General features: G+C 37.1%; 1 protein-coding gene across 1 annotated transcript; it reads left to right on the top strand.

Moving 5' to 3' along the window:
• Positions 1-1,796: 1,796 nt before the first annotated feature.
• On the top strand, positions 1,797-11,461 carry nfil3 (nuclear factor, interleukin 3 regulated). The gene is made up of 2 exons (XM_067982225.1): positions 1,797-2,035; positions 9,335-11,461. The coding sequence occupies exon 2, from the start codon at positions 9,647-9,649 to the stop codon at positions 11,156-11,158; it is 1,512 nt and encodes a 503-aa protein (XP_067838326.1). The 5' UTR covers positions 1,797-2,035; positions 9,335-9,646; the 3' UTR covers positions 11,159-11,461.
• The last annotated feature ends 538 nt before the right edge of the window (positions 11,462-11,999 follow it).

The following is an 11,999-nucleotide window of genomic DNA, read 5'->3' as shown; positions in this document are numbered from 1 at the left end:
TATGCTATTCCGCACTCTCATCCTCCAACTACATACCACTGTGATAAAATCAAGACTCAGCACAATATAACGCATTTTCTCAAAGAATCACAAAATTATGTAACTCCCTATCTCTACAATTATTCCTCCCACTAACAGTCTTCAGGTTTTAAAATCAGAATCTAACTTCACCTAACCATTACTTCTTGATTTAACTCATGGATACTAAGGAGCTTTTTCCCTTCGTTGAGAGTTCTATAACAAGGGGGCATAGATTCAAGGTAAAAGGCGGGAGGTTTAGAGGGGATTTGAGAAAGAACTTTTTCACCCAGAGGGTGGTTGGAGTCTGGAACTCACTGCCTGAGAGGGTTGTGGAGGCAGGAACCCTCACAACATTCAAGAAGCATTTGGATGAGCACTTGAAATGCCATAGCATACAAGGCTACGGACCAAATGCTGGAATATGGGATTAGATTAGACTGGGCTTGATGGCCGGCGCGGACACGATGGGCCGAAGGGCCTCTCTCCGTGCTGTATAACTCTATGACTCTATGACTATGACTCATCTGTTTTATTCTTGTGTCCTGCACTATGAGTCTTGACCCTTCAACTTCACTCAGAACCTTTTGTTCCCTGATGGTGGTATCTTTCTCATCTATATCCATTGCAGTTTTTGGCTATTGAGATACAGGTTACCATTGGGAGTGCATGCATAAGGGATACCTAGAGAAAATGAGTTGTGAGGATGCATTATTACCTCAGTGGGGTATGCTCAATATTTAAAAGAGAACCTCCAATCTAAAACCTCTACTCTTTAAAACATCTTTTCAGAATGCGATCGATACTATTTTTTAAAAATGTGACTGGAGTCACCTTCCAGTGACCTGGAATTTTACGCCGAAATTTTACGCAACATTCATGCCCATTTTGCCGACGGCAATGGACCCCGAAATTTCTTGCCAATCTGATTAGCATATCTCAGAACATGAAAATCAGTGCAAACAAACGGAAATCGACGTAATCAGGGTCCGATGAAAGTACTATGCGCACCTTCTTTAAGTATGAAAATTAACGTTTGAAGCCATATAACTATCATTTATGCACATTAGGCACAGCTTATTTAAGAAAATACAATTATGGAAGCTCTTCAATTTTTAATGTAACTCATTCCGATGCTATAACAATGCATTCAAAGAAAAATAAAGTACAGTGCAGGTTTTGATGAGGAGAAATATATATATATATATAAAATCACCATGAAATATGACTTTATGTACTGCTATGTCTAAAATTTTGGACATAAATTTATATATGTTTTGAATCAGGGTAAGCATATCTTTAAACGACTTGGCGTTTATTTTTGCTTATTAGTTCTTTCTGGAACGATAATTCAGCTATTGTCTGACAGCTCCTAAATTTAAAGTGATTTTCATAGATTTTTCACTAGTTAATTTGAAAATATTTTGATTAATTTATATTTCCTTTAAAAAAATCACATCATAACCACAAAACTTGAATTCTCCCGTTCTTGCCTTTTTGCTTCCTTTCATTGTTTCAGACCACCTTAAACGCAATCTGGCACTGTCCCTACTGGATGTTACCTAAATAGCAGTTTAGTGAGATCAGCCCCATCCGTCTGCGTCCGTAGCTCTATTTCTCTCCAGTTATGCAACAGCGTGTTAAGCTGTGCTGCTTTTCAACCTAACCCAGCACAATCTCAGCACCCGCCCCCTTTTTGCTCTGGTTCCGGCTGCATTGGCCGCTCCCTTGCGCCTCGCCGGCTGCTCCCCTTTGCTGTGCGGTCGAGCGCGCTGTCAATCAGACGGTTCCTTTTTTTTTGCTCAGGCTAGGTTGCTCGGCGGCTGACCTACTAACACAGATCTTGGGCACCATCAGCATCAGACAGGCGGCTCTATGAGGAGAGGCAAGGCGAGGTTTGAATGGAAAGTGGGAAAGAAGAGAAAGAGAGAGAAAAAGTAAATCCGGGTGGACTTTTAATGCTGATGAGGAGCTTTGCTTCGGCATTTAGCGGCTGCACTTGAGGCTGTTTCGCGAGGTATGGTATAGTTTTATGTGTTACTTTCTGGTGTAGTGCATGTGATAAAATTGATTTGATCTCCGCCTAAAGGCGCAGAGCTCCAGAGCGGCAGCGTTGCGCGTCCTACTGTGACGAACAGCTTCTATATATACATTCTATATTTATAATATCTCTCCATAGAGGAGGCACTGACCACACCATCCTATTATGTAACCACAGGAGCGCTGCTAGCCGCTGTAACCATGATCTGGATGTTTTGCGTCTTGGCATAAAATTAACGAGGGGGGAATCCCAAAGCAAACAAAAGAACACGGTAGACTTAATAATTTTATAATCAGGAGTAAGGGTGTCCGTACCCTAAGTTTCACGTATGTGTATGCAATGCTGAACAAACAGGTTGATGCTGGGCAGTGCGTGGAGCGGGCTAATAATCTCATAAAGTGACGAATTCCCCTGTCTCTTATATATTTTCATGGCATTATTGCGTTATTGTTATTAATAGGTTGTTCGCCTGCAGAGCACATCCTGTGCCTTGTACTGTAGGGTTTGTTCTTGGAAACATTGCATAATATAGCCATTATAAAACGCTGGCAACATAAAGAGGCTGAATGGGCGCTTTTGTAATCCTGGTATTAGGAAATTAGGACATGGGGGTAGTACGATGTCCCCTTTTTAATTTTTTAAAAAAGTAGCTAAGCAGATATGTGTAACGTGTTGGTTTGGATTCGGTCACCACTGCCGTATAATAAAATCCTTTAAAAAAAATGAAAATTCGAATATATTTCCACAACCTTGCATTACTCACATCGGTTAATTGATCCGCTCAAATGTATCATTCATTATGGCAACTGACTGTCTTATCCCTTTGAAGCAGAGCACGCCTGTTTGAAAATGTTGCATAACGTTATGGGGGGGGGGGGGGGGGGAGAGAAGGGAGACTGGAAATCGAAAGGCACGATTAAAGGGATTGTATAATCTTACCCATAAAACGATTACAAAGCAGTCTTAGAAAGGGATCAAGGATTTTTTTGATGTAGATGTCCAGGAATCCGTGGAATAATGCTTCAAGTGAGTAAGCATTTAAAGAATGAGTGTTTATTGGAATTTAAGCGGACCTAGATATCTCTTCTGGCTTTTTCCTCATATAGCAGTGAGAAAAGCTTTGTTATTTTTTAAAAAAAGTTTTTAGCCCATATGGCGCGGCTTTTTTTCCCAGTACAAAGGAGTATGTTGTAGGCGTTGGTGTTGGGAACACGTGAAGGGCAGCGGCTGCATTCCTTTGTTCGGGGCGGATCGGAGTGAAGAGAAAGACGAAGAGCTGAATGAGGATGAATCAGCCGCAGGATCAGCATGGATGCTGCTTTAGTCACGTACCCTGACTCTGTCGCAATCCAATGAAAGGGAGATGGGAAAAACACACACACAGAGGTGCATTATATTATGAAGCAATCGCTTCAGGATTGACACATCTTTCCAGAACATTTTAGCAATACAGCCATAAACAACCTTAACGTTATCAACACGTTCAATAACATGGAGGGAAGGGGGGGGGGGGATTGCTGGCAGCTGCTCACCAGAAATAAGATGAGAAAAGCTTTCTCAAGACGTCCGTTCATGTTGGACCTATTACTTTAGCTAAAGTTCCCCCCCCGCCTCAGTTCTTCTTGTGATTGTGATAGGTGATCGTATAATGTGGCCCAACCCTCAGTATGACTTGATTTTTTTTCTAATGGTAAGTGTGTGGATTGTGATTTTTATAAATCTGGCGATGTGACATCAGAGAAAATTCCGGACTTTTATTTTTTTAACATCCAGTTAATTTCGTATAATATACATTCATAAATGTACTCATTATTTTAAAATCAATTTCCTTGGCAATTGGATCTGAGCAATTCAGTCTTTTACGATCGATGTACGAAAGATACAAACATTTTTTTTCCCATTGCAAAAGTAGTTTTTATGGCCAAGCTGCCTTAGTTACACTTGTTCTGCTTTATTGCATTAAGTACACTATAGCGTTTAAAATGTGTGTCACTATTATTGTTGACCTGACACCAGACCTGAATTGTGTGTGGCTGGCTAAATAGGTCTTTTGTATAATGCCTTTATTTTCCCGTCATCAACAGCGCTGGATTCAATTGTTGAGTTGCAATACGGGGACAGTTCTTGAGATGGCGCCACGATCATCTTCGCTTGTGTACAACATTTGCTATTATTCAGGGTCAAAACAAACTATTTGCTCTGGCGAAATCAGGGGGGAAAAACGAATCAAGTTGGAATTAGTGACTGAAAACTTATGTACGAGGGAAAAAAAGAACAACACTGACACTGCGAAAATTATTGCCATGTTTTCTGAGGCCAAATGAATTAAAACGTTGCTTGAAATTCAAATGAGGTTTATCCAGCATTCTGGGTCAGGGATAGTCACTCCAATCTACAATTGAATTGCAAAATTGTGTAAATTTTTTCCAGCACCAATTCTCTGACATTTTCCTCCCCTTACCCCATCTCTCCTGAATCATGCTGGCAGTATTCTAATACCATACCCAAGCGTTTTTAATCTTCACATGTGAGCCTGGAAAGTGAGTGTCAGCAAGCTATTGGCCAGCTTGATTCAGTTCTTGCCTATTGCCCACACACATGAACTGTCATCAGCAATGTTCAAAGTTCAGTGTTATTTTTAAACCAGTTGTAGCACTCCTCACTGGTACCCTGATTAAGATTTGCTAACAGCACAGGCCTAGGATATTCCTGATTGGTATGGCACACTGCCAAACTGTGCACATCTCATTGATCCAATGAGCTATCAGAATCTAATGATGTACATTTTAGTACACATTGTTTTAGGTACTCTGAATTAATTTTGTGCAGTTTATCATTCTTCAGCAACAAGAAACTTTTACTGAAAACCAATATTTGCAAGTATTAGATATTAAGCAGTTTTTAAGAAAATCAATGGGACAACATAATTTCCTGTATGTACACAAAATGGGGTCAAAGTCTATTGTATAACAGTAAATGCTATTTATGTGACCTTAACTATTATGATTTTTTAAAAATCAACTGAAATGCAAATATTTTCAACCCAATAATCAAATTTAACCTATTTTAATAATAGAAAAAAGAAAGTTATAGTTGAGTAATACAACAAACTTAGAAGATTTCACTTTGGATATTGTGGAACACTTTGTTTGATACTCACATAGTTTTGTAGTATAAAGATAAACACAAGGATTGTGCTGCTTAAATTGTTTATTGTTTTTGAATAGACCTCTAAAATCAAAGAGTTAACTTGTCATCTACCTTACTAGTATAGTACACTTTGGTTGTTGAGTCTGGTCATTCTATTGTGACATAACTACTGAAATATGTATTGTTTTTTCATGGTTAGGCAATTGTCATGACTTGAAAAGTAATATGGATGTATTGGGGACCATTGAATTAATGCAAGTTTTATGAATGTTTTCAATCAGTTGAATATTAGGCTGATAATTTTAATTTGTATGATCAATGATAAGAAATAAACAGTTCAGTAAATAAGTATTATATTTTAATGCATTACTGAAACAAATTATGCATACAGCCCCTCTCTGTGAAGTCCATTCATTTCATATGCAGTTGAATACTGAAATAAAATGACCAGATCTCAGCAGATTTCAAGATAATGGGCCAGAATTTGCTGTAGCAGGGCATCTAATGGCATCTGCCATTCATTAGACTTGCCCCTGTACCCTTCAGCTCAAAAAAATTTTGCCCACAAAGTTGCTGAAAGTGCGAGCTGATAACGGCACAGTGAGGGAAACAAGGCCTGGGACCTGAGTGAACAGGGCAACCAACTTCCTTAACTAATCAGATTGAAGGATTGGGAAATAAACACAGGAAGGACTGAGAAGGAGGGTGAATTAAAGGAGGTGAATGCAATGTCAAATCAGGTACAGAAAGAGAAATAAAGACAGGGAAAGAAAGATCGAATTAAGAGAAAAAAAAGACAAAGGAAAAGTAAGAAAAACAAATTTAAAATCTGACATTTTAAAAATCTGCCCAAAAGATTCAAAACCTAAAGGAATGAGACTCCACACATGTAATAGTTAATTTTCAGTGCCAGACAGGTTGATTGGCAGTCATTAACACTGATCACGACATTAAAAGAGTACTTGTGGTTGTGACTTAACTTTTTGCAGTGAGTTTACTGGGAAAGTACAGCAAGTTCCAAAAAGAAACTGGGGAGGATAAGGGCGAGATGCCAATCTCACGAAGCTAATGGTGAAGCGGCGCAACTCGGACAGCAACTTTTGGATATTCACGTTTAACTGCGGGGCTGCTCCTCACCTGAAGGCGCTGTACCATTTACTCATAAGTAACAGCGAGCGCCGTTAACCTTGCTGTTATTTTGACAGCAAATTCTGGCCCAGCATATTTTATTGCTAGAAGATGAGGCAACAACGTAGGTTAACACAAATAGATTTAAGTTTGAATAGTGTATTAGTGTTCAGTGTTTACCAGCACTTTACATATCTTCCAACGTTTTTAAAAATTTCTGCAAAACCTTAATAAAATTCACTACCATTTAGATAGATGTTAGGAAAAGCAAATATCAAAACATGGATGACAGATGTTCTTTCTATTTATCAGGAAATGATTGTTAAAATAATTTCAATTATGTTTGTTCATTTGAGCTGCAGCCTCCAGCTCAGTCGCATTACTCACTATTCATTCATAGACTTTTAGTAATGTAATGAAGTAAAACTTAGAACCAGCATCTCAGAAACTTTCCACTTCTGACTTATAACTGCTGCAGCCCTTTGTGAGTAGACAAGATTGAGGAACTTCAATTAAGAGTTAAAAAAGGTTTCAGCAACATGTTTTATAAGTGGTTTGAAATTTTCATTAGAGGTCTTAATAGCTAAAACTGGGTTAATTTATTGGGAAAAATATTTCGCATGGTGGTTTCAAATAATCAACACAATTTCTGTGATCTGTCATCTGTGAAAAGGATTTAGTTTTTTTAAAAAAAAGAAATGCTGCACTAAGTAATGCAAATCTGAATTTGAGGAAATAAAATTTAAAAAGAAAATAATGAATATTTGGTGAACTATTCCTCCAGAGTTGAAAAGGTTAGTGATAGCTGACCTGAGCCACTGATAATACCGTTGAATGGGATATTGTACACCCTTTTCAAAAGCAGTCCTGAGTTATCCATTATTGATATTCTTTGAGCTAGTCAAGACAATTATTTTTATATAAATCTGCATAGCAGGAGTGCAGTTACATTATTAGAAAAGTGAATGGAGGATCACTCAGTAACCAATTAACCATCAGCAATACTTAAAATTAGATTTTGAAAATTGAATAAAATCTGAGTCTTTTTGGGACTCTTGACTTCAATGACCCAGATTTTTTAAAAAAGTTCCTGCGAAGTTCCCAAGTACTTTGTGCATGGTAACATGGCCATCAAAATATTTGCTAACTAATATTTTACAGATCCTGGAACTGGCCTCCTCTCCACCTCTCTGATAGAGAAAAAAAAGATTCATGAATAAGAATTTATAAATATTCAATCCTGCTTTAGATGCATTCAATAGTTGAAATTGGTTACATAATTATTGTACTTCAATTCATAAAATTGGTTATATATTTTGTGAAATTTGTTTCATTTCCAAAAAATAAAGTGGGAGTTAAAAGAGCGAGCAATCTTTCTCCGTTGATGGGAGAGCCATGTTCTAATCAGCAGTTTGATTGGGGATGGGGTGGAGGAGATTTTCTGTTGCTTTGTTTTTTTTCTTGACCTGGTTTCATCAACATTGTTTTGTCAGCATCGGTGGCAATAGCTCACTGCCAAGATGGATCCACCTGATTCAGAATAACAGTAAATCTCTTAGCTATATTTTACTTAAAGAAAACAATACCACTTTTTAAGTTAGCCTTCACTGAAGAAAGCATAGAGAACAATTTTACTAACATTTATTAAGATTTTTTTAATAATTAAACCTGTATTTACAGATGTTTGAGAGGATACTTCGTATCATTCACAAAGTATAATGATACTGCTTTATATCATTATGCTTGATAAAATGATATAAAGAGTATCTTGCTGCTTGCTGAATGTCTTTTTAGCTACACAATGCTATTTTTAGTGAAGGCAATTTATCTCCTGGCTTACATTTTTAATTCAGCAGTGATGTATGTATATTTATTTTCCCAAGCATTAAGAAAGGATGATTAGTCAGAATACATTAATTTAAAAAATGTGTAAGGCACTCTATCAGTTATTTCTTTGAAAAACTGATGAAGCCATCAGTACTTTATATTTGGGCCAGTGAAGCCGTACAGAGCTTTCTCTATTGTAATGTCATTTTAAGACTTGCTAATAATCATTTCCACTAGTAATCACTCTTGGGAGTTAACTATCTTGGTGGGTGGGATCCAAGTCCTGTGAGTAATTTTCCAAGTTGTGACTAACAAAAATAATATTTTTTGAGTATATGGTTATTTTCAGCATATAAAGATTTCAAGAACCAGAACCTTAAAAAAATACAGATTAGTCCTTTCAGACAAATTGACTGAAATAACTTACTTGAGCTAATATAACAAACTATTTTTATCGGTTTTAATCAGTCCTTTACTCCTTTCTTTTGCTGATTATCTTTGTATTCTTAACTCATCAGTGTTCTGTCCTAAGCCCTTGTTGCTATGGACTCCAGACCTCTGTATATTGAATTGAAGAGATTTCAAAGGGAAAAGTTGCAGCTTCAACTGAAGCTTATCAGTAACTCTCAGTAATGCAATAGGGCTTCTTCATTTCCTTGGTGCCTTTAGATTTAAAGGTCTTTCAAGAATATTTTTTCCAGAAGGAACAGTGTCAGTATTTAGTTGGGACAGACAAAAGTGTCAGTTCTAACTGGACTTGCATATAATAGGAGTGGATGTACCAGTACTAAAATGGAAAAGGCATGCACACTTGGTAAAAATGTGTTTATTTTGAGAATTTGCTTATAAAATTTGCATGTATCTGCAGTATTTTCTTTTAGATTTTTTAAAATAGCATGTTATCTGAATGAAACTTGACTAATTACAAATCTGATATTTCCTCTGAATACTCTTTTTAATCAATCTGTTTAGAGATCAGCCATATATTGTATGAACTAAATAAATTAGCTTGGAACATATTACCTGTAAAACTCTCTGTAACCATGGTAAAATTGGCTTCAATTGAATAAGCAATTTCCCTAATAAACATGAGGATCAAGATAGATGGTCCAGAAAATATAGATTAATGTTTTGTTTCAGAGGGATTAATTTCTGCTTAATTTTTTTCAGGTTGCAAGGAGATTACAGTCTGATTTACAGAAATGCCAGTCATCTCGATTTACCAAGTACAAAAGTAATATTTGCAACTTTGTTTGAAACAAGACTAGTAATGAAGATTGTATAAGATTGGGGTCTCAGATTGCATTGTATCACAAGCAGTGAAAGTGTGGAAATAGAAACATACTAATGGAAGCAAAACTTTCATTAAGACGTATAATAGAAAATAGTTAAGAACCTTCCCTCCCCGCTACTCACACTCACTCACACACTCACTCACACACACACACACACACACACACACACAAGAACAAAGCAAACAGAATGGAAGCCCAAAGGCCAGCCCTCCAAAATGAACCAGCGTTGGTTGGATCTTGCATTTCTGGGGAACAAATGGTAGTATTAGCCCCTTCTTTAGAAAATATGGCAGAATCTTTTTCTGCAGATGACAGTTTGCTGAGTGATGACTTGAGCACTGGCTCTCTCAAACAGAAATCTTCAAGCTGCCGCAGAAAACGGGAATTCATACCCGATGAGAAAAAAGATGCATTATACTGGGAAAAGAGAAGAAAAAATAATGAAGCAGCCAAAAGGTCTCGTGAGAAGCGGCGTTTGAATGACATGGTTTTGGAGAACAAACTGATGGTATTAGGTGAAGAGAATGCACGTCTGAAATCGGAACTTCTTGCTTTGAAACTAAAGTTTGGATTAATCACTGCAGCATTTTATGCCCAGGAGATTCAGAATCTTGGAAATACTCCAGGGCCATGTTTTCATGACTATAAACCCTCCAACATAAATTTAACTTCTTTTTCACCTGATCATGAGCGTAGTTTTCTTGGAAATGGATGTATTTCTGTCATTAAACACTCATCACCAAGTTCATTGTCCGACATTTCAGAAATATCTTCAAATGCAAGGGAAAGTCCTCTTCTCCAAGTTGCATGTAAAAGCCCAAACAGTACCTTCAAGGTTATAAAACAAGAGCCTGTAGAGTTCAAAGTAGCTGCTGAGAGCTGTTTGAGAGAACCCAGAGAAGATAATGGTTCATATGTTGCAACTGTGTATAGAAACTATATTGGGAATACGTTCAATGGAAACTACTCCCATTCACCACCTTCTCTACAGATTACTAGGTCATCAAGTAACTCACCCAGAACATCAGAAGCTGATGAAGGCACATTAGGAAAAAATACATCTGAGGAGGATGGAGAAGATGAACAGCGAGTACCTAAAGGCCCAATCTCCTCTCCTGTGGAACCTAAAATTGTGAACAATGCCACAGTTAAGGTTCCTGAATCAAATTCTTCAGCATTGCCTCACAAGCTTCGTATCAAGGCTAGAGCAATCCAGATTAAAGTAGAGAATGTGGAGGCATATTATGAAACACCAGAGAAACAACCATCATCTGTCAGTAATATTTCTACTAAAAGATCTTACCCATTGGACAGTACAGCAATGTTTAAATGCAGTGCTTCAAATCCAATACATCCTTCTCTAGCTCCTTTGTCTATTCAAGTAGCAAGCATCAATGATTGGTCTCACAAACCGGAACTTTGGCGTCAAAGAGAGGAGAAATTGGAAGGGGCTTATAAAAATGTTCGTCGGTCATGTTCCCCTGTTGCACTAACAAACCAATCCCTTGCTGCTGGGAAGGACTCTGCTTGCAATAACATTCATCAAGGAGAACACTTAGAATCAGAGAACTTGTACTTAAAACAAGGTATTGCAAACTTAAGTGCAGAAGTTGCTTCACTGAAAAAACTCATAGAAAAGCAGCAGGCTGCTGCTTCAGACTCTGGTAAAAGCACCACTGAAAAAAGATTTGCCAACTAAGATTGCCAACTGAAGTAGAGTAGCACATTTTATATTATGCTAAGTTGTCACTGGAACTGTTGTCATTTCACTGTAGTTAAATTGTAATTTCTTGCAAAAGCTCATGTATTGTTTGAATTGTACATTATGAATCTTGTCTTTTGTGGACTTTGTGATACACATAGGTTGTACTGTATGATGAGTACATTCACTTCTGTACATTCAAACACCTGATGCACTATGGATGAATCTTTCATCCTTTTGTTTTATTGGACATCAAAAAGTGAAATATCAGGTACAACAAATTAAACAGTTGATGAATAATGAGACTTGGCTGATTTTTTTTTAATGTTTGAGGGTAATTGTCAAGATCTTATGTTATGCCTGGTATTTTAGTTTAAAATGTTTAAGTGTTCACTTATATCCAATGCCTTAAATACCAGGGCAGGTGCCTTGGCTAGAAACACCCTCAATTTAAAAACAAATTCCCTTTGGTATAGAATATTTTTTAGTCAGCATATTTATGAAGTTAAACTTGAAGACCGGCAAATTCAACTCACTAGGAAATGTTTTACAAGATTTTATTCACTTGAATGCACTGATTTTTTAAAAAAATAATAAAACTTAGTTGTTTTATTTTAAATCAATGTTATGTTACGTGAATCTAATTGAATATGAAAAGACAACATTTTTGAATTTGTCTTTTAGAATTTTACATTTTATACGGGGTTTCTTTTTACTTATTATTTGAGTGACTTCAGTGCTGGGGAATAGAACACTTTTTACACTCTTATCATCCAGTGTGAGCACCAAGCACTCTCGGGTCAGTTATAGTTATAGGTATAGTACAGGTTCGATGCAG

Source organism: Heptranchias perlo, chromosome 4 (genome assembly GCF_035084215.1).
Source record: "Heptranchias perlo isolate sHepPer1 chromosome 4, sHepPer1.hap1, whole genome shotgun sequence".
Classification (NCBI taxonomy): Eukaryota; Metazoa; Chordata; class Chondrichthyes; order Hexanchiformes; family Hexanchidae; genus Heptranchias; species Heptranchias perlo.
Note: the sequence above shows the minus strand (reverse complement) of the source record. Positions and strands in the feature narration are given on the sequence as shown.